Source organism: Octodon degus, unplaced genomic scaffold, assembly GCF_000260255.1.
Source record: "Octodon degus isolate 3935 unplaced genomic scaffold, OctDeg1.0 scaffold00019, whole genome shotgun sequence".
Lineage (NCBI taxonomy): Eukaryota > Metazoa > Chordata > Mammalia > Rodentia > Octodontidae > Octodon > Octodon degus.
Genome location: NW_004524595.1, coordinates 5,718,991 through 5,744,381, shown reverse-complemented (window position 1 = coordinate 5,744,381; position 25,391 = coordinate 5,718,991). Strand labels below are relative to the sequence as shown.

The 25,391-nt window shown below is 51.7% G+C and overlaps 1 protein-coding gene across 5 annotated transcripts in view; it reads right to left on the bottom strand.

The window, feature by feature from the left end:
• Positions 1 to 25,391, bottom strand: part of Otof (otoferlin) — an 88,492-nt gene that overhangs the window by 13,021 nt on the left and 50,080 nt on the right. For all 5 annotated transcript variants that reach the window (XM_012513864.1, XM_004627431.1, XM_004627432.1 and 2 more), the window contains 20 exons: positions 24,359 to 24,432; positions 22,694 to 22,820; positions 22,161 to 22,215; positions 15,789 to 15,920; positions 12,309 to 12,371; positions 11,816 to 11,900; positions 7,823 to 7,982; positions 6,856 to 7,042; positions 6,418 to 6,604; positions 4,692 to 4,915; positions 4,149 to 4,257; positions 3,503 to 3,683; positions 3,293 to 3,413; positions 2,793 to 2,893; positions 2,600 to 2,690; positions 2,344 to 2,460; positions 1,975 to 2,127; positions 1,483 to 1,672; positions 1,262 to 1,386; positions 577 to 711 (listed from right to left, as the gene is read on the bottom strand). In XM_012513864.1, the coding sequence (XP_012369318.1) occupies positions 577 to 711; positions 1,262 to 1,386; positions 1,483 to 1,672; positions 1,975 to 2,127; positions 2,344 to 2,460; positions 2,600 to 2,690; positions 2,793 to 2,893; positions 3,293 to 3,413; positions 3,503 to 3,683; positions 4,149 to 4,257; positions 4,692 to 4,915; positions 6,418 to 6,604; positions 6,856 to 7,042; positions 7,823 to 7,982; positions 11,816 to 11,900; positions 12,309 to 12,371; positions 15,789 to 15,920; positions 22,161 to 22,215; positions 22,694 to 22,820; positions 24,359 to 24,432 (2,617 nt within the window). The remainder of the gene's footprint in view (positions 1 to 576; positions 712 to 1,261; positions 1,387 to 1,482; positions 1,673 to 1,974; positions 2,128 to 2,343; positions 2,461 to 2,599; positions 2,691 to 2,792; positions 2,894 to 3,292; positions 3,414 to 3,502; positions 3,684 to 4,148; positions 4,258 to 4,691; positions 4,916 to 6,417; positions 6,605 to 6,855; positions 7,043 to 7,822; positions 7,983 to 11,815; positions 11,901 to 12,308; positions 12,372 to 15,788; positions 15,921 to 22,160; positions 22,216 to 22,693; positions 22,821 to 24,358; positions 24,433 to 25,391) is intronic.

Below are 25,391 nucleotides of genomic sequence, written 5' to 3'. Positions count from 1 at the left end.
AGCATGTTCACACCTGCAGTCTCATTTGGTCTTTACCACAGCCTGCTAGTTGTTGTAAGGACAGGTGAGCCCACCCCACTTCACAGATGGGAAAATCAAGTCTGAGAAGCTGCCCAAGGCTTTAAGACTAGGAAGTGAATGGCAGGTGAGGGATTCGGGAAGAGCAACGAGTCTAGAGCTCTGTAGCCACATCAACATATGAGACAGTTTGTAGGAAGAGCTGGTGGCTCCCCAAGTGTCACCCTAATCTTTACTCACACTCCAAACACCTATTGGGAAGCTGGGAGACTATTATAGACTATACTAGGTGTGTGAGAGGCCAGGGGCACCTGGGGTGGGAAGCCTGGCGACAGGAGGACCTTTGACCCGCATCCTGGGATCTGGCTGTCTGGGCCAGCACAGGCCCATGATGCTAGGAAAAGGCCAGACTGTAGCAGGGCCTGGGGACTGGTCAGTAGCTCGGACTCCCAGCGGGGGGTTGGGAAGTGGCCAGCCTGGATCAGCGCAGGTGGCCTGCAGGGGGCAAGGGAGAGCTACGGTGCTCCCAGTGGCCCCTGGCACCAGCATGCACCCTACCATGCTGTCCTGGTCATAGATTTCGATAACAATGATGGGAGGGTCATCCCGCAGCTCATGAGCTTCCCCGTACAGTTCCAGGTTGTCGAACACCAGCATCTGGTCCCAGGTGGGACACAGCGTCTCATTCAGCACCTGTAGAATGGCATGGAGATGAACAAGTGGTGGTGGGTGGGTAGATACCAGCCTGGTCAGGGGTGCCAGGGAACTGGGGGCAGGATGACAGTTCGCCCAACTTTTTCAGAAATCTTTTTTTTCTTTCTTTCTTCCTTTTCTTTTCTTTTTTCTTTCTTTTGAGACCAGATCTGCTGTGCATTTCAGACTGGCCTTGCAATCTCTATGTAGCCCAGGCTGGCCTCCAAGTTGCAGAGATCCTCCTGCCTCAGCCTTCCAATTGCTGGGATTACAAGTGTGCACTGCCATGCCCAGTTTTCAAAAATTCTGAAGTCAAGGCTAACATGCAATCTGCTCCTCATACTCTGCCACAATTTTCCATCTTTCCTGCCTTGTGATAGACACAGAGCCTACCCCCAGCTTCCAGGTAGAGCCTGCCCAACCAAAGTAGCTTTACATAGCAAGGCCTGGGTCTGTGGTGACCTACAAGGGTCCCCTCCAAGAACCTGGGGTGCTGGGAGACTGGACCTACAAACTCAGTGCCCCCCAAGGCAGTACCCTGAGCCCTCACCTCTGTGCACTGGCTCTGGTTAATGAAGAATACTCGGGCAAAAGGGTCAGAGAGCCCGCTGCTATCAGCAGCAAAGAGGCTGCGGGCCTGGTACATGTGGGCTCGGAGCTGGAAGGCCTGCTTTTCTGTGGAGAAGAGTGGGCTGAGGAGGGGAGCGCAGTCCCATGACCCTCCCTGGTGAGGGTTGGGAGGGGCTGCTCAGGCCAGGAAGCCTCACTCACTGGTGTAGACCAGGCTGATGGGAGGGAAGGAGTGCAGGCCCAGGTTCTGGGCTGCCTTGACCTCTTCGAAGCCACAGGGCAGGCCACAGAGGAAGTCCTTCCGCTGCTTGCTGAGACCCAGCCACAGGTAAAGTTCCAGCTTGGCCTGTACAGTCCAGCCCGCCGAGCCGAAGCCCCGCTTCCCTGGCAGCTGGGGGCAGGCTCTGTGTCACCAGGGGCCTGACAGCTCCACCAGGGGTGGAGCAGGACAGGGCTGGGGGGGGGGCGGCTGGTCAGAGACTCCCCTGGCCCTTCCCAGCCACACCCCTGGGCTGGGGTGGGGTGAGAGCAGAGTGGGGTATGCAGGGTGGGGCTGCCCAATATTTTCCCTCTCCCCTTCCAAGTCCCCCCACCCCCTTAGCCCTTCTCTGAATATCTGCTGGATCAGGGCTCCACCCATCAGCACAGGCCTGCAAAAGCCTGAATTCCACAGGGATACAACCCTGGAGGCACCTTGAGGAACAGTGTCTTGACCTTGGCACAGTCCTTGCCCAGCTCTTCTTCCACGATGGAGAACAGCAGGTCTTTGGAGGGCACCCGGGCGTAGGCTATGCGCTTGTTGTTGCTCATCATCCAGATGAAGACGTCGGGGATGCTGTGTTGGGGCTGTGACAAGGGAGTGGGGGATCAGAGCCTGCAGGGCCCCCTAGGGCCAGGCCTGGAGCAGGAGAGGTAGGGGGCCTGCAGGGACCGGGACCCCAGCCCAGTGGGTCAGCCCTCTCCACGCACCAAGCTTGTTTAGCCTCCTCCATTAGAGCAGCAGGGCCTTCCAGGGGGTCGGGCAGCCCTCTCTAGACAGCCCTGTTCAGGCCAAGCACACACCTCATCGGCCAGGAAGCGCAGCTTCTGTAGGAAGTTCTGGCACAGCCTCAGCTTGTCGCGCACAGTATGCCGCTTGACCTGAGCGCGCAGACTCTTGGCCTGCTGCCCCATGCTCTCCTGTGGGGAGGGAGTGCGAGGAGAGCCCAGCTGCTGCGGATCCCTTGGCCCCAGTGTCAGGATTGTGATCTCAAGGCAAAATGCCCCCTTTTCACCACCAGACCCTTCCTGGCACCCCAGGGTCCAGCTGCATCCTTACCAGTTCCCTCATGCATGATTTGAGGCGCTCGCGGTCCAGCTTGGTGCGAGAGGAGTGGCCCTGGTCCTTGTCAGCGAGGGAGAGGAAGCGGCTGCAGAAGGAGAGCCAGGGATCAGCCTGCAGGGACCTGGTTCTCCCTGGTCTGGGCCGCTTGACCCCCAGCCCCTGCTTGCCCATCTGTCACCCTGCTCACTGGCAGCCACTGCTGAGCTCCTCCAGCACCCCTCGCAGGCGGCGCTCAGGGTAGGACTGCTCCGTTTTTATCATCTCCTGCACATCATTCAGACCTTCCTCCTGCAAACCAGGAGGACCTGCTGACCTGGGACCTCACACAGGGCTATACCTTGTTCATCAAAAGGAAGCAACAGGCTCCCCAGGTTCTGCTGGAGAACCCAGAGAACTTGGTAGTTGTGAGTCTTGAATTCCTGGAGGAAGAAGTTGCCTCTAGTTGTTGACTATAGTGGGCTGAGTAGAGCTCAGGGTTGAGAACGCCTGGTGCAGGCCAGGGACAGAGGCCCGCCCAGTGGTCTCCAGGGAACCCTGGGGCTGGAGGGGCTGCGATCTTCAGACTGCACTGGAGAGCCCTGGGACAACACATTCTACAGCCCCCCCACCCTGCCCTGCAGTGGACAGGACAACCAGCCAGCCAGCCACACCCCTTCCCCGGGGCCCTAGCTCTTCCACCCTGCTGACCAGCTTGTCTGCGATGTGGTCCATGATGTTGGCATTGTAGAGGCGGCGGCGTTGGTCTGGCCACCAGCTCTTGATGTAGATGCAGGGCTTGCACTCCAGGTAGGGCAGATGGAAATAGTTCCTTGGGGGAGGCAGGGGAGAAGGAGATTGAAGTCAGTGTCAGGTGAGAGGGCCAGGCCAGGGGAGGATGAGAGCAGGGACAGCACCCACCTGTTGGTAATCTGGGGGCGCATGGGTGGGGTGGAGGACACCGAGGTCAAATCCCCTCCATCATCACCCTCATCATCACTCGAGTGCTGGATCAGGTCTACTTCCTCCTCGTCCCCATGCTCCTTCCGGGGCTGAGGCCTCCGAGGTCGTGACAGGCCATCAACTTCATTCCCATAGTTGCCTGGACAAAGAAGGGGGCATCAGGACTTGGGGTCCTTTTCTCATGAGTCCACCTGCCTCATCCACATGTTGCTTTGGAAAGCCAGGAAATGGGGCACGAACCAGACTGAATGCCAGAGAAAGAGAGGTTCTCATGCTTCCCACCCCTGTAAGATCTCTGAGCATAAGGCCCAGCCCAGGGCAAAGTCTGGGTTCCCTCTCACTCCTCTTCAGCCACCTAAAGCCTCTCCTTTTTTTCTTTACCATGTCCCAAACAGAACTCAGGACCTCTAGGTGGGGTGAAGGTTGCTCTCCCTGGGGAATAAGTATACTCCTGGGCAGACACAAAGGTGCTACACATGTGTTTAAGGACACTTAGGGGGAAGAGGTCTTCACTGTCCACCCCTCAAGGCTGAGTTCAGATGGAATGGCCACCACCAGCAGCCCTGAGGCCTGCCTCCCCTCTCCTTGTGAGCCCAGTGCTCACCTATGGTCACCTCAAAGGTGACTGGTTTATCTCCATTCTTGCGGTCAATCATTGAGGCCTCCAGGAAGGCTCCAAATAGAAAGAATTCTTCCATTCTCCCTGTGCAGCCCTGTAGAGAGTGGTTCAAACGATGCCTAAGCCTCAGTGGGGCAGCACACTGGGCCAGGCCTCCTTATAATATATCCTGGGCAGCTTTGGGCTGAGACAGGGGGCCTCCTACCCAGCCCAGACCCTGAGGCTCTCATCGTGAGTTGTCCCTGGAAAGAAGGACTGGATCTGTCCCCACAGGAACAGCCATGGCTGGGAAGAGGGGCCCAATGAGGCACCATCATGGGAGCATGTAGTGGTCATGGACACTCAGGAAGGCCTCAGGCAGGCAGAGGATGAGGGCAGAGGCCCTGGTGAGGTGCCAAATGAGGACCTTGGTGCCCTGGGAGAGGCCTCATGCTGGGGTCCAGCCTCCTGAGGTAGACTGGGCAACAGCAGACAAAGTCTGGGACTTGGGCTGCCATGTGGGGGGCAGCACAATCCCTAGGGCCTCACCTCTGAGACAGGCGTGGCCTGTTCCACCTGTACCTCAGTGGAGCTGGTGAGCTCAGGGTTGGAGGTATCCAGGATCTCCACTGCCAGGCCCAGCATGAGGCGGGCGCGGAAGGACACGCCCTCTCCCAGGCCCTCATTCAGGTCCTGGTGCTCATCCAGCAGCGTGTAGTTGCGTGTGGAGCCGTACATGTTCACCCAGGCGGGGCCCAACGTAGGCAGGAAGCCTGAAAAATGGAGAGAGGGAGGATGGACCATGTCATATCTAGGGCTCATTAAAGTGTGGGCTTTCTAACTTCTGCCTCCTGGGTGCTGAGATGATGGCTCTGTGCCTGCTGGGTGCCAGGCAGATGCAGGGTGGTCTGCTCACATCCTTGTGTTATGGGCACTGTCCTGGGTCTGCTTATTCTCTTTGGAGACCTGAGATGTGTAAGGGGGAGATAAGCCATGCTCTCTGCTTCTTGGGGTACACATCAGGGTCCACTAACAGCCAGTCTGTTGACAGGTTCTGGCTCCTTCCAAACTCCTCAGATCAGCAGCCTTTGCTGTCTTTGCAGGTGTCTGTCTCCGCCTGTCCCTGGTGGAGATGTCCACCATCTCCCTTGCGCCTTCCTCCTTACTGAAGGTCCTTCCTGTCTGCCTGGAAATGTTACTTTCTTAGGAAGCTCCCCAGTGCCTGGTCAATTCGCACTTCACTTCTCTCACAGCTGGGCTTTGTTGAACCTCATCTAACAAATTCTGCCTCGAGTAGACTCAATTCTACCCTATGTGTTTGATTTTTGTTCTTCCAGTTTTTTGTTTTTCTGACTGTTAGGAGCACTAGTCATTGAGTCCAGGGAAAGTATTCTACCACTGAGCTACACTCCTTGTCCTATTGTCTGCTTCTGAAAAAATATGTATAACTTTAAACAAATGAGCATAATTCACATAACATAAATTTCACCACTTCAAAGTGTAAATTAAAAAAAGAAAAACAAAAGCAACCCCTCTCCCTAATATCCCCAAATAAAAACAGTAGAATTCAGGGATTGGGGATTTAGTTCAGTGGTAAAGCACTTGCCTTGCAAGCATGAGGCCCGTGCTTCAGTCCTCAGTACCAAAAATTTAAAAATAATAAGGTGTATTTTAGTGGTTTCACCATGTTTTGCAACCCCTAAAAGAAACCCTGCATCTCTGAGCAGTTAGTCCAGGTCTCTCTCCCTTTGTCCTGAGAAGCACTAATCTACTTCCTTTCCCTGTGGAGTTGCCATTCTTGATGTTTCCTATTTGTGGGATGTGATAGCACATGACCTCTGGGGTCGTCTGCCTGATGTTTTGGCCATTTGGCAGCGCCTCTGTCTTCCCGGTGCCCAGCAAGCACTTAGAGGACATAACAGGATCTTGTCTCACTGAGGTCCTTATGGCAGCACAGTGCCAAGGCACACAGCTCGGCATTACTGCCCTCACTAGGCATTGCTGTCGACAGTGTACACTGTACTTAGGCACAAATTGTGTTAGAGAATGCACGTGTTAGATAATTATTCTTATTTTCATTTTACAAGCAGGAAAACAAGCACAAAAGGTACACAGCTCTCTGAGCATGAGAGCTACCTCCAGTACCCAAGGCGGGGGCTGCAGATATGGCCCCTCAGGCGGAGGTCTGGGATGGCTGGATGGTGATGTCTGGAGAGCCTCCAGTGACTCCTCCTCTCCATCCCTGCTTCTCAGCCCCCGGGATCCAGCTGCTGACCTTTGTCTCCATCATTGGAAATCTTGCGCAGGTCGATGAAGTGGGTGCCAATGGCCACATCGTTGACCTTGTCGGAATCCCGGATCTGCACTTTCATGCGTTTGCAGAGTGGAGGGAACAGGTCTGTGAAAACAACTTGTTCATTCCAGAGGGGCTCATAGCTGCTTTTCTGCACCGAAGTCTTGCCCTAGAGGAGGAGCAGGTCAGGGTCAGTGCGCATGCGCACACTTCTCTCCAGCCCCTTCCGCTTACCCGTACTCTCCCCTCCAGCCTCACAAGCTCTCTGTCCACAGGGAGAATTCTCTGAGCCCTATGGGTGGCTGAGATGATTCCTGGCCTGGTCTTACCCTCCCAGCCCCAGATAAAGGTTTCCTATTTGCCCCAGGTTCTCACTGCTGTCCCGGCCAGCTCAGCCTCCTGCGTCTTGTACCCCTGTACCTTCTGGCCAGCAAAGAAGACTTGCACGTAGGGGTCGACGAGGTCCTTGTTTTCACCGATGAAAGCCTTCTTCACATTGGCCATGAGGCTTGTGTTCATTCTGGGCAGTCCCTCTGCGCGATAAATTTTCACGTAGAAGCGGGCCCACTGGCGCTCCGCGGGCACCCCCTCAGGGAGCAGCAAATTCCTGCGGGCACATCCAGCCAGGGTCATTCGGCCAGGTCCAGAGTTACAAGCCCGACCCTAGCATCTCATTTGCATCCTCCTGGGGTCTGGGGTCTGCCTGCCACCAGCTGAGGCCCCAGAAGGCCCAGATGAGGATTAAAGCCCCTGGAGTTCATGGTGCCACGAGCTTGAGAGTGCTGGGAGAATCTATCTCCTGAGCTTTGATTTCCACACTGTTCTGGTGGTGAGCATAGTATCCAGTTCCCAAGGAAACAGTAAGACAGGCTCAAGTAGGCTACAATAATCTGTGCAGTATGATACTAATCTTTATACATACATATATTAATTTTTTTTTGTAGTATTGGGGATTGAATCTAGGACCTCACACATGCTAGACAAGCACTGTACTACTGAGCCACATCACCAGTCCTTTTAATTTTGAGAGAGTCTCATTAGAGTGCTCTGGCCTTAAACTTGAGTTCTTTCTGCCTCAGTCTCCCAAGCAAGCTGGGGTCATGGGCATACACCACCACCAGTCACCAATTTTTGTTTTTTGTTTTCAGTACCAGAGATCGAACTCAGGACCTTGCGCTTGCCGCTCAGGTGCTTATGCACCTGAGCCATATCCCTGGCCCCCCACCAGTCATTCTTAATCATCCTGCAGCAACCCCTGCCACCATCCATCTCTGGGTAAAGGAAATGTGTGGCCAGAGCGCTGGGCTGAGTCCCCACCAGCAGCTCCCTCTGAGGGAAGGTGGAGCAGGGTCCCATCTCCAGCGGCTGGGGTAACATGGGGCCTCACCCTTCAATGTCATCTTCATCAGTCTCATTGGCCTTGTGGGGTGTCTTGATGTTGTCTCCCTTGCCCACCACGGCGACATCACACTTCACGTAGCCCTTCAGCCCGGCAGAGATGTCATCAGGGTCCGACAAGATGGCCCACTTGTGATGGAACTGGTGCTCTGTGGCATGAGGGGGATATAGCACCTAGTGTCTCCACCCTTCAGGTCAGGCTGCAGGGTGGCTGGGATCACATGGGGAGAGTCTCTAGGGCTAGGGGCTGGTGGGGCCTGTGTCCAGCCTCTGTGTAGTAGGCAGTTTTGACATCTTCCCCCCAGTGCCCTTAGTTCTGAAGAGGGAGCAGGACCCAGGATGCTGTTACAGGCATGAGCTGAGCACCTTCTTGGCCCCTGAACTCCAGGCTTTCAGGTCCTTGAGCCCTGAGACTACAGCTCTGCCTGCATCTAGGCCAGAGACCGAGAGAGGCAGGCCTTTTGCAGCTGGCCCACAGCCAATGCCCTAGCAGGTCCTGCACCGAAATATTCAGATACCCCACGTGTCTTCGAGGCAGCCAACTTCCCAGCTACCTTCCCCACCTCCCAGCTCTCTCTGCTATAACTTCAGCTGGCCCCACACTGCTGCCATCCAGACCCGCCAAAGTGGAGGCACCCCTCTTTCCAGGTAGGAGCTCAGGGTGAAGCCCAAAGGTCCTGGGTGGAGCTCCTGATGGGAGCCTCCCTGTCTTGTGTGGCTCCCTGCCAGGTGCTCCCCAGGCAAAGCACTTGCTTGTCTCAGAGCTTGCCAGGGATCCACCTCCAAGCTGGGTGTTTGCTGCCCCGTGAGCTAGGGATGCCCCTGCCTTCCCTCCTTGTCCAGCTATGGACTTCTGCTCACTGTGACCAAGGGTCTCCTCTTCCATGCAGTCATCCCTGACTTCCTCAGAACACTTCACTTGGCCTCTTTGGTGCTCTTGGAGACCCACATACCCTCCTTTGATCTCACTGTGATCATCTTGGGCTGCTTGTCTCTATATGTAGACTGATGGCTTCCAAATTGCTGTAGTCCCGCCCCAGTGTGTCCCCAGGGCCTTATTATAGTGTGGGTGAAAGGAGGGGCTGAGTATCACCTTTATATCTAGCATGCAGATATTGGAAAGCAGATGAAAAGCTTTGCCTTATGAACCTTCTTTTTGTGTTTTCTGTGGGTGTTGTCCTGTGGGGCTTGGGAAAAAGGGCAGTGTCCTAGGCATCCCCCAAACTTCAGGGCGTTGCTCTTGTGGACATATGAAGTACAGAGAGATGGACAGGAGGCAGTGCTGGGCTGCCTGGCTATCTGGATGGATGGATGCATAGATGGTGGGTGATACATGGATGGCAGGATTCATTGATATGCAGACAGGGGTGGATGGTATATGGATGGGTGGCTGGGCCGATGTGTATATGAACTGGGAAAGTTTTTCAAGAAAAGAATAAAACTCAAGACTGACATAAAATTTGACTTCAAACTAAAAAGTTATTTGAAACAGGATTTTTTTTCCATCCTGAAAGGCAGATATGTAAACAGGGGTGAAGGGTGTGGGTGACAGGTTTAGTCTGACACACACCAAGTAGAGATATCTAAAGTAGGAGGTAGGGAGTGTCCTACTGCTGAGAAGGTAAGCAGAGGCTCTAGGTGACTATCAGCAATGCTACTGTGAGGATCCCTGTGTCAGGACTGATGACCACAGAGCTTCTTCCAGTCCCGCCAGTGTGTGCACTCAGGCTGGAGATGGAAGAACACCCTAAGACCCCAGTCTGTGCTTCCTACCCTGCTCCCTGCCTGCTGCTGATACCTGCCATGTGTGGCAGCTGCCAGTGTCCCAGGCTACCTCTGTGACCTAAAAGCTCATCCTCCCCCAGCAGAGAGCAGCAGTAACTAAACAGCTTCTGTCTCCCCTGGGAAGTCCTTCCATTTCCACCAGGTCCTGAAACATGCTGTGCTTCCCAGCACGACCCAGGAGTCCTGTGTCCCCAGGACCACCCATTCAACAACGCCTGGGCTGCTCAGGAAGCAAGGGCTAATCAAGAAGGCCAGGTCAACCTGCAGAAGGTCAGAGTGAGGACACCAGTGCTACTCCTGAAGGGAGGGACCGTGAGACTTCCCTCTCCCAAGTCTCTGGGAGAGCACCAGACTCAGGGGCAGATTCAGCGGGAACTCATGCCTAGGGGTGTGCTGTCCAGCAGAGAGCCTAGGGTTGACCGTACACAGGCTTGGGTTCTGCCACTTGCTTCCTGCAGCCCTGGACCAGCTTTGTCAGCCTTGTGAGCCTCAGATTTCTTAGTGTGAAACAGAAATCAGGATGCCCACATGGGGTTGGAAGGGCTGGAATTGCTGGGACGGCATGTTTATCCATTGCTTGGTACTTATACTTCTGCCCCAAAGGGAGTACTTTTCTGACCAGGACTCGACCACCCAGAAACCCAGAGGTGCGCTCTCTGCTCTCCACTGTGTCTTTCTCCAGACCCAGGCCTGTAGATAATGCCAGGAGTATTGTTTGGTCCCAGGAGGAGGTCATCCTCAGGGATGCCGGAAATTTCCAGAACAAGTGGCCGATGGCTGTGCATGTTACTTGGGGTTGGGGAGCAGCTGAGAGATTCAGGTTCTATGCCCAGACTTTTTCCCCCTATATTCAGGACAGGGTCTATAGGATCTACAGGGTCTCACTATGTAGACTGGACTCAATGATTCTCCTGCTTTCAGCCTCCAAAGTGCTGGGATTACAGGCGCATGCCACCATGCCCAGTCTCAATTGCTGTCTCGGCGCACCCTGCAGGTGGGGCCGGCAGGCCAGGCCAGGGATTGAAACCCAGCCACTGCACTCTGCCTAAGCAGGCACTTTAGTCTGCTGAACTATCAGGCCGACCCTTCTATGTCCAGACTTGGGGCAAGTCACTGCATTACCCTGTGCCACTCCATCTTAATAGAGACCACACTAGCTGTTTTTAAGGTCTCCCAAAGCTTAAATGTCCTGGGATTTTGTGGTTTCTATGTGTATGGTCTTGCGGACTGCATTCAAATCCCCTGACCTCAGTTATAATGTGCATTGGCTGAGATCTAGGAAGAACCACAGAGAAAGCTAATTGTTCTATCTCCTAGGTTAGTGTCCCTTCATTTCTCTTAGTCTTATCCATCTCATCTGCAAAATGGGAAGGGATGCTGCTGCCTACCTGTTTTGTGAAGGTCAAATGTGATAATATGGGTGAAAATTTGTATTGTATATGGCCATCACTACGTTCTGTGTAGCTGGTTCACTTCAGGAACATGAGGTGTCCCTGAGCTGATCACATGGTGACAACCCTTGGGCCATGCCTCGGGTGCCCTCACCAACTCCATACAGGGTTGACCTAAGGGTATCCACACACCGGGCAGACCAGGCATGGTCCCCCATGGCTGCTCCTCAGGTGGCCTGGGTCCCATGCAAAGGGCATTTTTAGAGCCTAGAGTCCCTCAGATGTTGCTATATCATATGTGGCATTGACTGTCACCTTCACATTTGGGTAGTGTGACATGATGGGGCGCAGTACATCTCTAGGTTCAGGCCCCTCAACTGAAAAAGGGGCTATGGAGTTCCTCTGTGTAGGGCAGAGGCTCCTTTCTGCTCAGGTGCTGGCAGCCTGGGCTGGGAGGGCAGCCTTGTTCACTGTACCCATAGGACACACAGCAGGCAACACAGCAGTCTGCCTGCCACACACAGCTGAGCAGTGGCTTTGCTCAGAGTCCTTCCCACCCTCTGTGGGGAGTTTCTGCCCTGGTTAGGGGTGACTCCTGCCAGACGGGCACACACTGCTCCCATGTCTGTGTTCAGACTGTGCACACTGCTTCTCCACATGCCAGGAGGCTGTGTACCAACTGTCACCAAACTGCACCTGTGGTCCTTGCTGGGTTAAGCCTGGGCACTGCCATAGTAGGAGACTATGGGCACCTGATTCCTGCTCTACATGCACTGTGGTTGACTAGCCTGCATGATGTTACTCACCGGGCTGGGAGTACACGGTCCCCACATCCATTTTGAAGGAACCCACCAGGGTGCCACTGCGCAGCAGGTTCTTGGAGTGAATCACCTTCCAGGAAGAACCAGCAACCACCAGTCAGCCAGGGGATGGGTGAGGTCCTCCACAGAGAGGAGCTCACTGATGTTGGCACCCCCCTAGGCCCTTCTGGGGACCCAAGCTTCATGGTGAAGCAGAAGGATGTTCGGCAGGGCAGGAGTGGCTCACTGAGGCCGAGAATCAGCCTTTCTTGCTCATGCTTGTGTATGGCTGGCTGCCATGCATGGTGGGCAGGTTGTACACTACAGAGGCACCAGGTTAAATGGCTGAGATCCAGCCTGTCACTCTTATTGCACCAGGATGTCCCAGCAAAGGGCTGGCTTTTCATGAATTGCCCAGTGAGAGAGGGCACCACCCAAGGTTGTAGGAAGGTACAGCTTAAGTTAGTGGCCCTGCTTTCCGGGGCTGCTCTGCACTCACCGATATCTTGATGATCTTGTCAAACATGACATCAGGAGAGACGTGGAAGTCGAAGACAAAGTACTAGAAAGGAAGGACCCAAGCGACTGTCACTGGTGGGCTCCTCCCTCCTGGCAGCACCTGTCTGCACCCCTGCCACTTTCCCTGAGTCCCACAGTTCAGATGAGCAGCAGAGGCATCTCATCCAGTTCTGAACAACCCAGCTGGAGACTGGGCCATCTACTGCCAGTAGCTGGAATAGTCTACACGGATGTGCTAAGCTCAGAAGGTCCTGCAGCCGGCAAGTAAGGCCTGGGCTCAGGTCCCAGTTATGCTTCTTTCTGGCAGTGAAGCCTTCAGTGATACATTCTCTGAACCCCAGTTTCTTGAACTATAAGATAGGGGTATTGACATCTACCTCAGATCTTTCTGTGAGACTCTGATGAGACATCGTAGCATACATAATCATATTGAAAATACCATTGACTTATGACACACCATGGTTTGAGGGCCACATAGACATTGCCATTAAACTGCAGTGCTGGTTGGAAGATGTGTACCGACTTTAGAGCGGTTAGAGGTAAAACTGGGCAAGTCTTAGAAAGGACCAACTACCACATATAAAGCACTTACTCAGCTGCAAATGTAAAATGCTGTGATGTGAACTGTCCTCTCTTGCTGCCCAGGTGTGGGGGCTGAGGTCAAGGATGTGGACATGGAACAGAGGGACAATTGCTTTGGTGACTGTGGGCAGGGAAAGGGGAGAAAGGCTGCCCACGTGCCTAAGGTAAACACCTGAGGAGCATGTAATCTTGGTTCTAAAAGCCTCGCCCTTGAGCACTGTGGGTAAAAGCGCCAGCTTTGGAGCCAGCCACACCTAGCTGATGCTGTGGGGTCCATGGATTCCTTTTCTGAGCCTCAGCTTACCCCTTTCTTATGGGGATGATGATTCTAGGTCACCATGCTGAACTACTCTAGGGGACTAGAAGGTGTGGTTGTGAAGTTAAAGATGACATCCAGGTCAGGCAGGCACTCCACCCAAGTGTTCCTGTTCATGGCTCTGTGTGGCAGTGACAGGTGCAGGCTGGCTGGCTTGGGGGCATCTCAGCTTTAGAGAGGTGGGCAAAGGTTTAGATTTGGGGATCATCAATACGGGGCTGGTGACTGAAGCCTGGGCTGGAGGAGATGCTAGAGAGCACTGAATGGAAAACAGGCCCAGAACAGGGTAGAGGAAGTAGTGGCAGGCTAGGAGGCTGGGGAGGAAGAACAGGAGAGATGGGGAAGTTGGAGAGAGGCTGAGAGTTCCCAGGGATTAAGGCTGACAACGGGTGGGGGAACTGAGCAGTCATTGAGCAAGGATGGCAGTGAACTGTCGGCAGGAGTGAGGGCCTCAGTGACCTGGTGTGAAGTGGTTTCAGTGACGCTGAGGGGCAGATATGATTGCAGGGGTGAACCATGACTGGAAGGGAGGGAGTGGGGATGACTCTTATGATCACTGGGAACAGGGAGAGAAAAGGCGGCCCAGACAGGCCTGTAGGAGTGGGAAAGACCCCGACTGACCACAGATGACTGACTTCTCAATCCTGCCTCAAGCACCCATGGGCTGTCATGGTTGCTATGGGAGGACACTGTGCGGACAAAGGAGAAGGAACCAGAAGAAAGGCAAAGATGAAGTTGGGCTGCTGGTGAATGGCACAATGCTAGACTCTTGAAAGAGAAGGCAGAGGAGAGAGGCAAGAGGGACGGGGCTCCCAAGATGGCCGGGCAGGACCAGGTGTGCACAGAAGGGTCTTGGCTTGGTCCATGGCTGGCAGGTTGTTCTGCAGAGGCACAGGCCATGGTCCTCCTTTCATGGTCCAGGTTCAGAGCTGGCAGCAGGGTCCCAGACCTGGTGCCCGGAGCTGGGCCAGCCCTATGGGAATGAGCCGGCTAAGCCAGGGCCAGGATCCCTCCTGGTATTTCCCGAGCAAAATTGACTTTTGGAATTTTCAGAGATCTGCTGAATCATGTTGATTACTCCCACTTGCCTCTGCTATCTTAGAGGAACTAAAGGAAAGTTCCTGCCAGCTCAGAGAGTTCGCCAAAAGCAGAGCATACCCTTGGCCATGAGGGATCCTTCCCTGAAGAGGAAGAGAAGAAAAGGGAGAGCTAACCCTGGCCATGGGGCTAGAAGGAATCCCAGCGAGACAGTTTAGAATGGTGGCCTGGCTGGGGAGTTGAACTCCCAGGGCATGCTTGGGAATATCTACAAATATTTTGGGGTTCTACAACTAGCGTGTGGGCAGGTGCTATTGGTACCTTGTGAGTAGAAACCAAGGGTGTTGATCAGTATCCTACAACACACAGGACAATCTCACTGCAAAGAATTATCCAGTCTAAAGCAGCCCTGCGAGTGAGTTTGAGAAGCCTAAGTTTAAAGGAAACAGACAAAAACAAAATTGGAGCTCTTTGGGGTTTGTGAAAAGGACACAAAAGTGATCGGCAGCAAATGTGCAAGTGAGTGAATGACTGAGTTTAACTGGTGCAAGGTGAGCCCTCACACGTGGCTTTGCCACTATCAAGTAGCCTCGGACCATGGGATCTGTGTGTATGCCCATCTGGGGAAGGCTGATCCTTATCTAGGCCAGAGGCTTTTTCCAGTCAGGGACATGTCCATCGGAATGTCCTGGTGTTCTGCCTGGAGGCTGGCAGGAAACCAGCTGGAGAGTGGGGTGTCTTTGTGGTTGGTTGCACACGAGGGTTTGGCCAGGTTAAGGCTGAAGGGTGGAGCTGTGCTCAGGGGTCCTTCCTGATGCTGCATAACTGGACAACACCAGCAGTAGCCTGAGGGCTCCCTTGGCCCTCCCTATACCTCAGAACTCAGACGCCTCACTCGAGCAGCCTGGCACCCCTCCCTGCCTAGCCCACACCTTCCATGTGGCCTCAACCATCTGGAAAGAGCTGGCATGGGCAGCTGTGTTTCTCTCATATCCCAAGTTCAAGGCTTTGGTGGGAATCCCCAAGAAGTTCACCATGAAGGCAGCAGGCCATTAGGGTAAGCACCCAGACCAGACCAGCAATGCCCCTGCAGGACTCTTGGCACCCCCCGGTGTGAAATAGGATTAACAATGGGCTGATGATGTACCTAGTACATTTGGAAGAGCATTCAGCTTGTAGAAAGCTTGGTGGTGGTACCAGTGCCACCACAGGCTGAGCTGGGATGAGGTGCACAGCCCCTGGGCTCTGGCCTGGCAGGATACAAGCACTGCTAGGAGCTGTAAGGGAGAATGCAGGCCACACTCATTTCACCAGGTGGTCCCTAACTAGAGCAGGGTCAACCTGGAATCTAGACAGGGGTCCAGAGGATGTGGCATCTCCTGCCAGGATTCTGGGGTTGTAACTGGCTGGGCTGGTAGCCCTCTGTACTCCTTGGCACTCCCGCCTCCAAGTGGGTGGGCTGGTGCCCAGCCTCATGCCACATTTAGCAGTCCCTCTCCCTCCCTTGGCCCTCAGGCCACTAACCTCATTATAGTAGGGGCAGTTCGTGGACTCCTTCATGGATGTGTACTTCTTGTCGTCCCCCACCTCTACACACACAACAGGGTCCATGTTCAAGCCCACCAGCTGCCGGGCTTCGATCACAGTGATGCTGACCTGTGGACCAGAGAGAGTAAGGGAGCCAGATGGCAAGCTACATGGGCCTTGGGCCCAGTCCCAGGGGCTAAAGGACACAGGGGCCAGCACAGACCTGGATTCACACCCTGTGCTCTGCTCTGACTCCTGCCTCTGATGTGGAGTGACCATGGAGTCATGTATGGAAGGGCAAGGTGATTCACTGTTTGCTAGAATATCTAGGGGAAGGTGGTACTGACCCACTGTTGGAGGATGAGGATGGGCATCAGTTGTTTTTTTTTTTAAACTTTTGGGCCAGTGGTCCCAGCCTTCTTAGTGCTGTGGAAGACAATTTTTCCATGGACAAAAATGGGAGTGTGGTTTTGAACGACTCAAAGAAGCATGCAACCTAAAGCCCTGAATTGCAAAGTTCACTGTAGGGTTTGCACTCCTCTGAGAATCTAATGCTGCAGTTGGTCTGACAAGAAGCAGAATTCAGGCTGTGACACTAGCCATGTGGAGTGGCTGGAAATATAGGGGAACCTCTGCTCCCTCCTGCTTACTGTGCTCACTTCCTGTTGTGCAGCGCAGTTCCTGACAGGAACCTGCAGCTGAGAGCTGGAACCCCTGTTCTAGGCAATTACAGGACTGAGTTTTTGCCCAGCACCATGGCTCTGCCACAGGAAGGCTGCCAATCTCATCTCAAATATTTCCCACACCCAGAAATTAAGATTTTTAAGTCTCCAGTAGCTTGCACTTAATCTCCTGCCCTGGGACTGTGGACCTTTGGTGCTTCATGTTTCTAGACTTTGGCTCTCTTTCCTCACTCCTGCCCGCTCCATTTGCTTACTTCCTGTGAGCGGTCAGGGAGGCTTAGGTGCCCGCTGCCACCTTCTCTGGCCTGGAGATCACCTGTTATGTGTCTTCTACTGTGTTGTTCTGGAAAGCTGTTTTTTAGTTGTCTAATCATTCAGTAAATATTCAGGGAGAAACTGCTGCTGCCATGTATAGGGAATATGGAAAGAACTCTGGACCTTTGTGTAACTTACTGTGAATGAATGTTGCTTTATAGGATTTAAGCAAAAAACAAAAACAAAAAAACAAAATTCCCAATATAATAACAACAAAAACTTTGTATTGGGCTGGGGAGATAGCTCAGCAGCATAAGTGCGTGCCTGGCAAGTGCAAGGCCCTGAGTTCGATCCCCGTTACTTCCAAAAAAGAAAATCTTTATATGCACCCACACATATATAATCATAGATATGCACAGTTAAGATGTACACATATAAAGGTGTGTATATATATAGGCATATATGTATAAATTTATAGAGAGAGACAGACAGAGGTTTGTGTAAGGTAACTACTATTTTTCCTGAACCTTGACTTCACTAATTCCTGCTTTGGATTTGAGGTGTTAGTCCCCTTATGGATGTTTCCCTATGGTAAAATATTAGAAAGAGGTGCAGACGTGGGGATGCTGCCCTTGGCCTGAGTCCCATACTTGCCCAGTGTGAATATAGAGGACATTGTGGGCTCAGTGAGCTACCATCTTCTCAGCTACAACCAGACACTTGAGCTACCTACAAGGTGGTGTGTGGGTTAATTGAGATGATGTATATTAAAAACTCAAAAACTCTATGCAAACTGTGCCCAAGTAGGTAAGGTGGGGTATAATGCTTAGAATTATTTCATGAGTCTTTCTTGAGCTTGTATTTTAACCAAAAGTCTTTCCTGAGCTGGTGTTAGCAGTGTGTGTGTGTGTGTGTGTGTGTGTGTGTGTGTGTGTGTGTGTGTAGTTGGTACTGGGGATTGAACTCAGGGCCTTATGCTAGAAAAGCTCTCTACCACTGAGCTATGCTGTCACTCCTTGGTGTTTTTGCTTATGCAGTGCCTTCCTCTAAGGAAACTGGAAGGGCTGCTCTTATGCTTCTCCTGCTGGAGATCTGGTAATTTGAATTGCTGTGCTTTGATGCAACTTTAAATATGATTTCACTCCAGAGAATTATTTTCCCTCATTACAAAAAAAGAATCACCACTAAAATTATCATCCACTGTTCCCATCAAGGTCTTATAAATATGCTGAAGACCAAGAAAAATCCACACATCAGAAGCAACGATGTTCAGAAAACAGAAACCCTTTTGCCAATGAGAACATTGCCAAGAAATCATAGAAGCGAGAACCCGAATATTTTACTCATTGAAGTAACACTTGAACTATGAAATCAAACATTTCTATTTGGAGCTTGAAGTGCCAAAGGGAACGAAGTGAATGCTAGCATCCAAGCTTCAAAGAGGTTCAATAATCACCATGTCTTCAGGGAGCTAAAAAGGAAATAGGGCTAATTAACTTAGCTCTGAAAAGTTTGCTATGAAGACAGTAAATAGACACTCACGTCCTTCTGGAATATTTTTTGCATGGTAGTTTATAGAGTTTTAACTTTCATGAACCTTTTTGGGTCACAGGTTTAAAAAAAAATCCCATTAATTTTTCCCCAAGTAACAATTCACCCTTCAAAAATGGCTTTCTGCAAGTCAGAAATGGGAAGCAAATAAGACACAGTTTTGGCATATAGCACAGATACGTCAGCTGCAGATTAACCTTTTTCATGCCAAAAGGCTGCTCTTTTTTTAAAGTCGTTTTGACACAGGGTCTCACTGTGTACTTCAGGCTGGTCTTGAGCTCACTTTGTAGCCCAGGCTGGTCTTGAACTCGCAATGATCTTCCTGCCTCAGTGTCCTGAGAAAAGGTTGTTTTTGATGTTTCCTATCTTCAGGCCTCACCATAATAGTAGCTTTTTTTTTTTTTTAACCCCATCTCCTGTTTCAGGATTCATAGATTTGGATCTCCCTTGTGGTGTGGAGCCAACATGGTGGCAAGAGTTGGAAGCTCTGACACTACAGGTAGAAGGTAGGAGGATGGAGCTAGAGAAAGAGAGAGGGTTCAGAGCAGCAAAGAGGGTTCAGGAAGGCAGGACCAGAGCTTGTGCTTGCTTGGTTGAGAGGGGTGGCCCCATAGAAGTCTGGAGGGCAGAAGGAATGTACAGGGACATGGTATCGGGTGAGGAGAACAATATTCTGCAGCATCCCATCCCCATCTAGGTTATACACAGAAAAATAAAGAAATTAATTAATTAAAATAAAAAATTGATCCTTCTTTAGTATCCTGCTGGAGGGAATGGGCCATCCTTTTCTCCAGTCATCAGCATGCAAAGAAAATGGAAACCTCAATGCCAATGTGAGGACAGTGAGAGGAAAGTATAGATTTCAACCTCAAACTCAATTCTTTCTCCAGGATAGAAGATGAGGGCTCTAAGGGAGCCAGAACTGGGATTCCTTGATCAGCTGACTCTTGATTATTGACTATTTCACAGTTTCCTGCTGAGATAAGGGCCAGATATCCCCAAGTGGCTTTATCAAAACCATCACAAGGGACAATGCTGTGTAGTAAGTCTACACCTCTGTCCCGGGGAACCCAAGAGTAATGGAGCTCTGTGACCTGCTTTGCAGGATCTGATAGTGCTTCAAAAACACCAGCTGGGAGCTAAGGAGTGCCGGTGGACTCTCCTGCAGCTTGCTTTGTCTGCCCTCATCTTCAGGGCCAGGGACATAACGTGACCTGATCATCTGAAGATCACTGCAGTGGTGCCGTGGAAGGATGAAGAGGAGGAGCTATGAAGGAGAGAGTGAACGCAACAAGGCTAGGGCTTCAGGTGGTGGCTGGGGGTGAAGTGGAGGTGAAAACTGAATGTATGGAAGTGACCTGTTAAGTCTTGGCTCCAGGAAGAAAGGGTGAGGAAGAGACACAAGATTTCATACCATGAACACCCTTACCAAGTGCTGAGCATTATTCAATAGTGAAAAAATGATAATCACAGAGAGGTGAATGTGGCTTGTCACCTCCGAGATGCCAATAATCAGGAAAGACCTCCTATGCTGTGTCCATTCTAAATATCCGAGGCCCGGGCAATGCTGTGGTCACCACTTCCAGACCTCTCTTCCAATAGTTTCCAACCTCAGAGTGGCTTGGGGCCTTGGAAACCTTTCTTGAATCTGAGTTCTGTCAAGTCCTCATCTTCTCTCACCAGCTGTCTGTGCTTTCTGAGGTCTTTCTAAGTCACCCAGGCCAAGTTCTCAGATGAGTGAAGTGCCTTCTGGTTTTGTTGCTTTGTACTTTGTGTTTATAGGAAGTAAAAACTATTTTGCACTTACTTTCTCATTGCCCCAATCCAATACCCCCCCGTCTCTGTCTCTGTCTCTGTCTCTGTCTCTGTCTCTGTCTCTGTCTCTCTCTCCATACAACACACACACACACACACACACACACACACACACACACACACAACTAAGTAAAAAATGCACAACCTGTCAGGAGATGCTTTGTTGTTGTGTTAAATGCAACAATTGTTTGTTCAAGTCAGAGAATTTTAAAAATTCTTTGGAGGGAGAACATCTGGCCTGGTTAATAAGTCTCTAGCAAGAAACAGTTTGAAAGCCACAGGAAGTAGTGAACTAAGGTGACTCAGGGAGCAACAGTCCAAGGTTTGATCTCAGAGAAACAGTCCCTTGGGCTGCTGGGGTTGGAATCCTGGCTTGCAACCCTGGTTCAAGCCCTGACTCTGGGACAGGCGCAGGGTCCTTACCTGCCTTAGCTTCCATCACTTGCATTAAGTTAAATGGAAACACATATATAGCTGTTAGCACAGTGCTTGACTTTTAATAAACCTTCAAAATTATGTTCTATTAACAAGAACTGTTTTTGATGTGCCCTTATTGGGCAGGTCAGTGGCACTGGAGTATTTGAGTTGGATTCTGTTCTTTGGAGTTTTCTCAATCTCTGCTCACTGATGGAGACAGATCCCCTGAAAAAAGCCTCGGAAGTCCCAGGACACTTGGTGTTTGTGTTTTGGCAGAGAGGTGAAGGGTGACATTCCTAGACCTCCAAGGAGCCCAAAGGCTTGAGGCCATCTAACATCACAGGGGTAGGTCCATTTGACACTGCTAAAGCTGTTTCTCAGGTGCCCAGGAAACTGGTGCTGAGTAGAGAAATGGGCTGCCCCCAGGATTAAGGAAGGCAAGGTGAACCCCTGGGGAGACACAATCAGATGTACCTGCCACACAGAAAGGTGCCACTGAGTCCCTTCCATCATCACCTGGGGAAGGGGAGGTAGGATTGTCCATAAAGAAGCAGCAGTGTGCACAGGGCCCAGGAAATGTCATCAGGAAGAAAGCTCTGCCCCTAGGAGAAGGGCTCAGTCTTATCTTCTGGGGTCTGGTGCTAGTACCCAGACAGGATGTCCCCAGGGCAGAAAGTGTAGTGACAGCCATGGAGGGTCTCCCGAAGGTTCTCTGACCTGACCAGCCACATACTTGATGCCAGGAATACCGAGCAGACTTCTGATATGCAACAGGCTCTCGCTGGTCCCCAGGGCTGGGTCTGGAGCAAAGGGGGTCTTTAGGCTGATCTTGAGAGAGATTCCTCTTCCCTGCTTCCACTCTACATAAGTCCTAGGTGCTTCTGGCTTGTACACTGGTGTATTGTGAACTGTGTTTGTAGAACTCCCTTTCTTAGGCTCTGGTCAACTTTGAGAAAACAACCAAGACTGAGGGTTTGGCCCTGGAAAGCTGAGGCCAGTGTGGCCCTGACCCTACAGCCACCATCCATGTTCATCACCTGTCCAGCCTGCAGTGTGGCCACCTTCACAACCTAGTAGCTATAAAGCCCTCTCTCAGCTTTTTTGTCTCCAGTTTGGAAATAGCTCAACAAATAAATTATGTCAATCTCAGAAAATACAGAGAAACAAGAAGAAACAATCACCCACACTCTCACCATGTAGAAATAATAGGGTGGATATTAATTCCAGCATTAGAATGATATAGAGCAACAATTACAATAAGTTGATTTCTTCAAAGGCTCTTATTTTAACTACTTGAATACTGTGTGTGTGTGTGTGTGTGTGTGTGTGTGTGTGTGTGTTTGTCTGTGTCTGCACACGTGCCTGTGTTTCTCCCTCCTTATTCTTTTTATGGTTTCTCCACACCCCACTTCCTTTGTGATGTTCAGTTTTGCACAAGATCTTGGAAGGGCTTTATTGGGATAAGCAGAGTTGGCAAATTTCACTTTGGTTTTTGTACCTCTCTACTTTGATACCTCTAGGAACAAACTTATTTTGCGAATTTATACTCATCTTGTGGTTCTCTGTGATCTCAGACCTGTGGAACCTGCAATGCACATCTGGCCCGAGTCTCCTCACCACAAGACCAGGTCTCTAAGTGCCCACCTACCTGGTAATCCATGGGCCGTCCAGCACTTGGTTCCATCTTGATGTCTGGCTTGGATCTGAGGAGGAGAATGCACCATCAAGCTTGGAGGAAGGGGCCTGCTTGCAGGCAGGAGGGCACAAATAGTGACTGGACCTTGCAGAAAGGTGGAGGGACAACAACTAAGTTTGAGAATTTGGCCTGCTCTACCCCTTCAGACACTCAAGGAATGCCAAACAGGACAGGAAATAGTTGTTCTTGGAGCAGAAGTTCTGCGGAACAGACTTTAAGTCAACAGGTTCCAGTAAGTCTGGGCAGCTCTGTGCTTTCTCTCCACCTAGAGGTGTTCAATGACCTGGGAACAGGCCACAGCCACTGTGCTACCTCTGCAGGGTGACAGGTGAGAGGCACATCCAGGAAAGGCAGAGAGGGCGAGAGCTAGGAAGAAGTCCATGGGCCTGAGTCTTCTCTACCAAATTCCAGTCCTAGCAAGGTCAGGGGAAAGTCCTATTTGTCAGGGGGAAGCACTAGGGGATCTGGGGCTCCTGTCCACTCACCGCTTGTTGGAGACATTGGTGGTAAGAGCGGTGACAGAGGCTAGAGACACCGAGTCAGGGTCCAGCCCATCCCCCAGCCGAATGGCCAGGTGGTCAAGGTCCTCCATCTCCAGCACCGCTGGCTCATCTGGTGGAGAAGGGTTGGTTAGGCGCTGGACATTCAGCAGGACAGTTACTTTGGTTTCCCCTTTAATTTTGGCACCTCAGAAACTGAGAGTCAAATTCAAGGTTTATTTGCTAGCCTTTGCCTACAATGTTACAGCCTGGATATTTGCAGTGTTTTCTATCTAATCTTAGTTTTTAATTTTAGTGTATATTATATGTCTGGTCCCCTTTAAAAAAATTTTTGGGGGGCCTGCCCCCTTAGCTCAGTTCTTTAAGTGGCTGCTTCAACCAAGCAGTCTGGCTCAGGTTGCTGTGGTTCGATCCCCACAACACAAGCCAGCCAGTCATGCCTTGAAGGCATTCAGAGAAAAAAAAAATTTGACTCTTTTTTGGAACTCTACTCTTTTATGAAACACTACTTCCAAAAGCACTGAATATTCGCTGCAGAAGAAGATAGAAAATAAAGGATCCATGCTTACAAAGCTCTCATAATAACAAGTACCTTTAACTGAGTGGCTACTACATGCCAGGCACAATTCCAGTCACTTTACACACATATCTCTTTAGAGGTCAGACCTGTCAAGATAGGTACTATTCTTGTGTCATGGATAGGCAGATGGGGGCTAAAGAAGTCATTTACCTGTGTAAAACAGTCTATAGAATTCAGGAGCTAACCCTGGATTGGTGTGTATTAATCCAATGAGATGAAGAGAACGTGACTCTGAAAAGCCAACCAAAGGAGATGGATGCACTGTACTTTATTATTTTTTTAAGTGGTACCAGGGACTGAACTCAGGACCCTGCACTTGCCAGGCAAGCGCTTATTCTACTGAGCTATCTCCCTGGCCAGAAGAACACACTGGAGTTGGCAGGGGAAGGGACCAGTAGGCCACTCGGGGGAGCCCCTCATGGGCACGTGACGGGTGGAGGGCCTACACATGTCTCCTTAGCTCCTCATCACCCACCACACCTCCTGTGGGCCTCTCTGCCTCCTCTTAAAAAGCTGTCAAGCCTCTGGCCCTGCCTGTTGCTCCTTGAGGACCCTTCAGCCTCCCAGGCCCAGCTGAGCCCCTCTGTCCTAGAGGCTGGGCTGCAGACTGGTGAGAGGGAACTGGCAAAGGCATCGCCCTGAGCTCGTCCACTGAGCAAGTGCTGTTCTTAAGATTCTGGTTTTGCCCAAAAGGAGCTGGCTAACTTGCCATATTTTTCTCTACATAAAAATAAAGTCTGTTTCTGCGTAAAGAATGAAGGATAGGGAACAATGAAAGCAGGAGGAGCCTTTAAAGACAAGCCCACCGGAAAAGGACTGCAAATTTTCAGACCAGCTGTGGTACTGCCCAGCCAGGCCCCAGGGAACTCCCGCCTGACAAGGAGATTGTCTGGGCGGGGCCTGACTCTTAGACCAGCCAATGGGAGGCTAGGCCCCGCCCAGGAGCTTTGGCTAGCCAATCCCAGGAGGCCTATTTGGGGGTGTGTCCGAGGGCGGGATTTGATGTGGTCAAGTGCAAAGAGACTGCTGCCCGCCGGCGCCTGAGCCGAGGGTAGGGCTGTGTGTCCTACCTTGTCTCTGGGGCTCCTCCTTGTGGGTCCGGTTCTTGCCGAGCTTCATGGCAGAGAACACGCTCCTCCCGGCTCTGTGAGAGGGTCCAGCAGAATGAGGTGGAGGTGGACGGACGCCGGGAAGACAGCACAAGCAAACAAGAGCAAAACACCGGGACACACACAAAAGGGAGATGGATGCCCTCACCTACTAATCCCAGGACCTGTTGGGGGTTTGACTTCCCAAATGGGGAGCCGGAGAAATTGAGGCAAAGGGAACCCCGCTGCTTCCTTCTTGGTACCCTCTTTTATTCTTGGGAGTGTATGAGGGGCCCAGCGAATGAGAAGGTGGCCTGGAGCTGAACGGAGTCATTACCTATAGCATCTCTGGGTCTTAGCCTGTTACCCTGACTTAACCCCCTCAGTCCAGTCTTCTCCGAGCCTGGAGCTCTGCAAGGCTACCAAGCTCAGCCCCGATGCTGAACCCCATCTAAACTGATTAGAAAGAGATCCGGGGGACAAAGAAGAAGCATCAGAACAGAGCAGGCAGGGTTGACTCCGACTCCGGGCGGAGGTTCAGGATGCAGGAGATAGGGAAACCAGCTATTCAGCGCTCGGGTGGCCCTAGTGTACAAAACCTGCCTCGCTTTTCTCCAGCCTGCCTATGCCTTGGGATTCTTCTTGGCCTACAGTGAAAAGGAGATGAGCCCTTTCCTGTCTGCCTCTAGCCCTGGCTTTTGTCCCTTCCTCCTGTCCCATCATTGCGAAAGCCCACTTTCCCCCCAACCCCCAGGAACTTATGGCAGACTCCATAGTTCCTACCTCTTCCTCTGGCTTGCTGTGGCCTTGTGTCCCAGGTGAAGGGCTTTGTAGTCAGGGGGGCTGAGGGAAAGGGGCAGGGGTTCTCACTGCTCTTCAGTGATGTCCCTGCAGCTGAGCCTGAGGTCCCTGGAGCCAGAAGGGACTAGGAGTAGGATTGACAGGGTAAGGTACAGTATTCCATTACCCCATTATTATTGCATGAGCCGGACACCTGACTCCCTCCGCTTCCCAT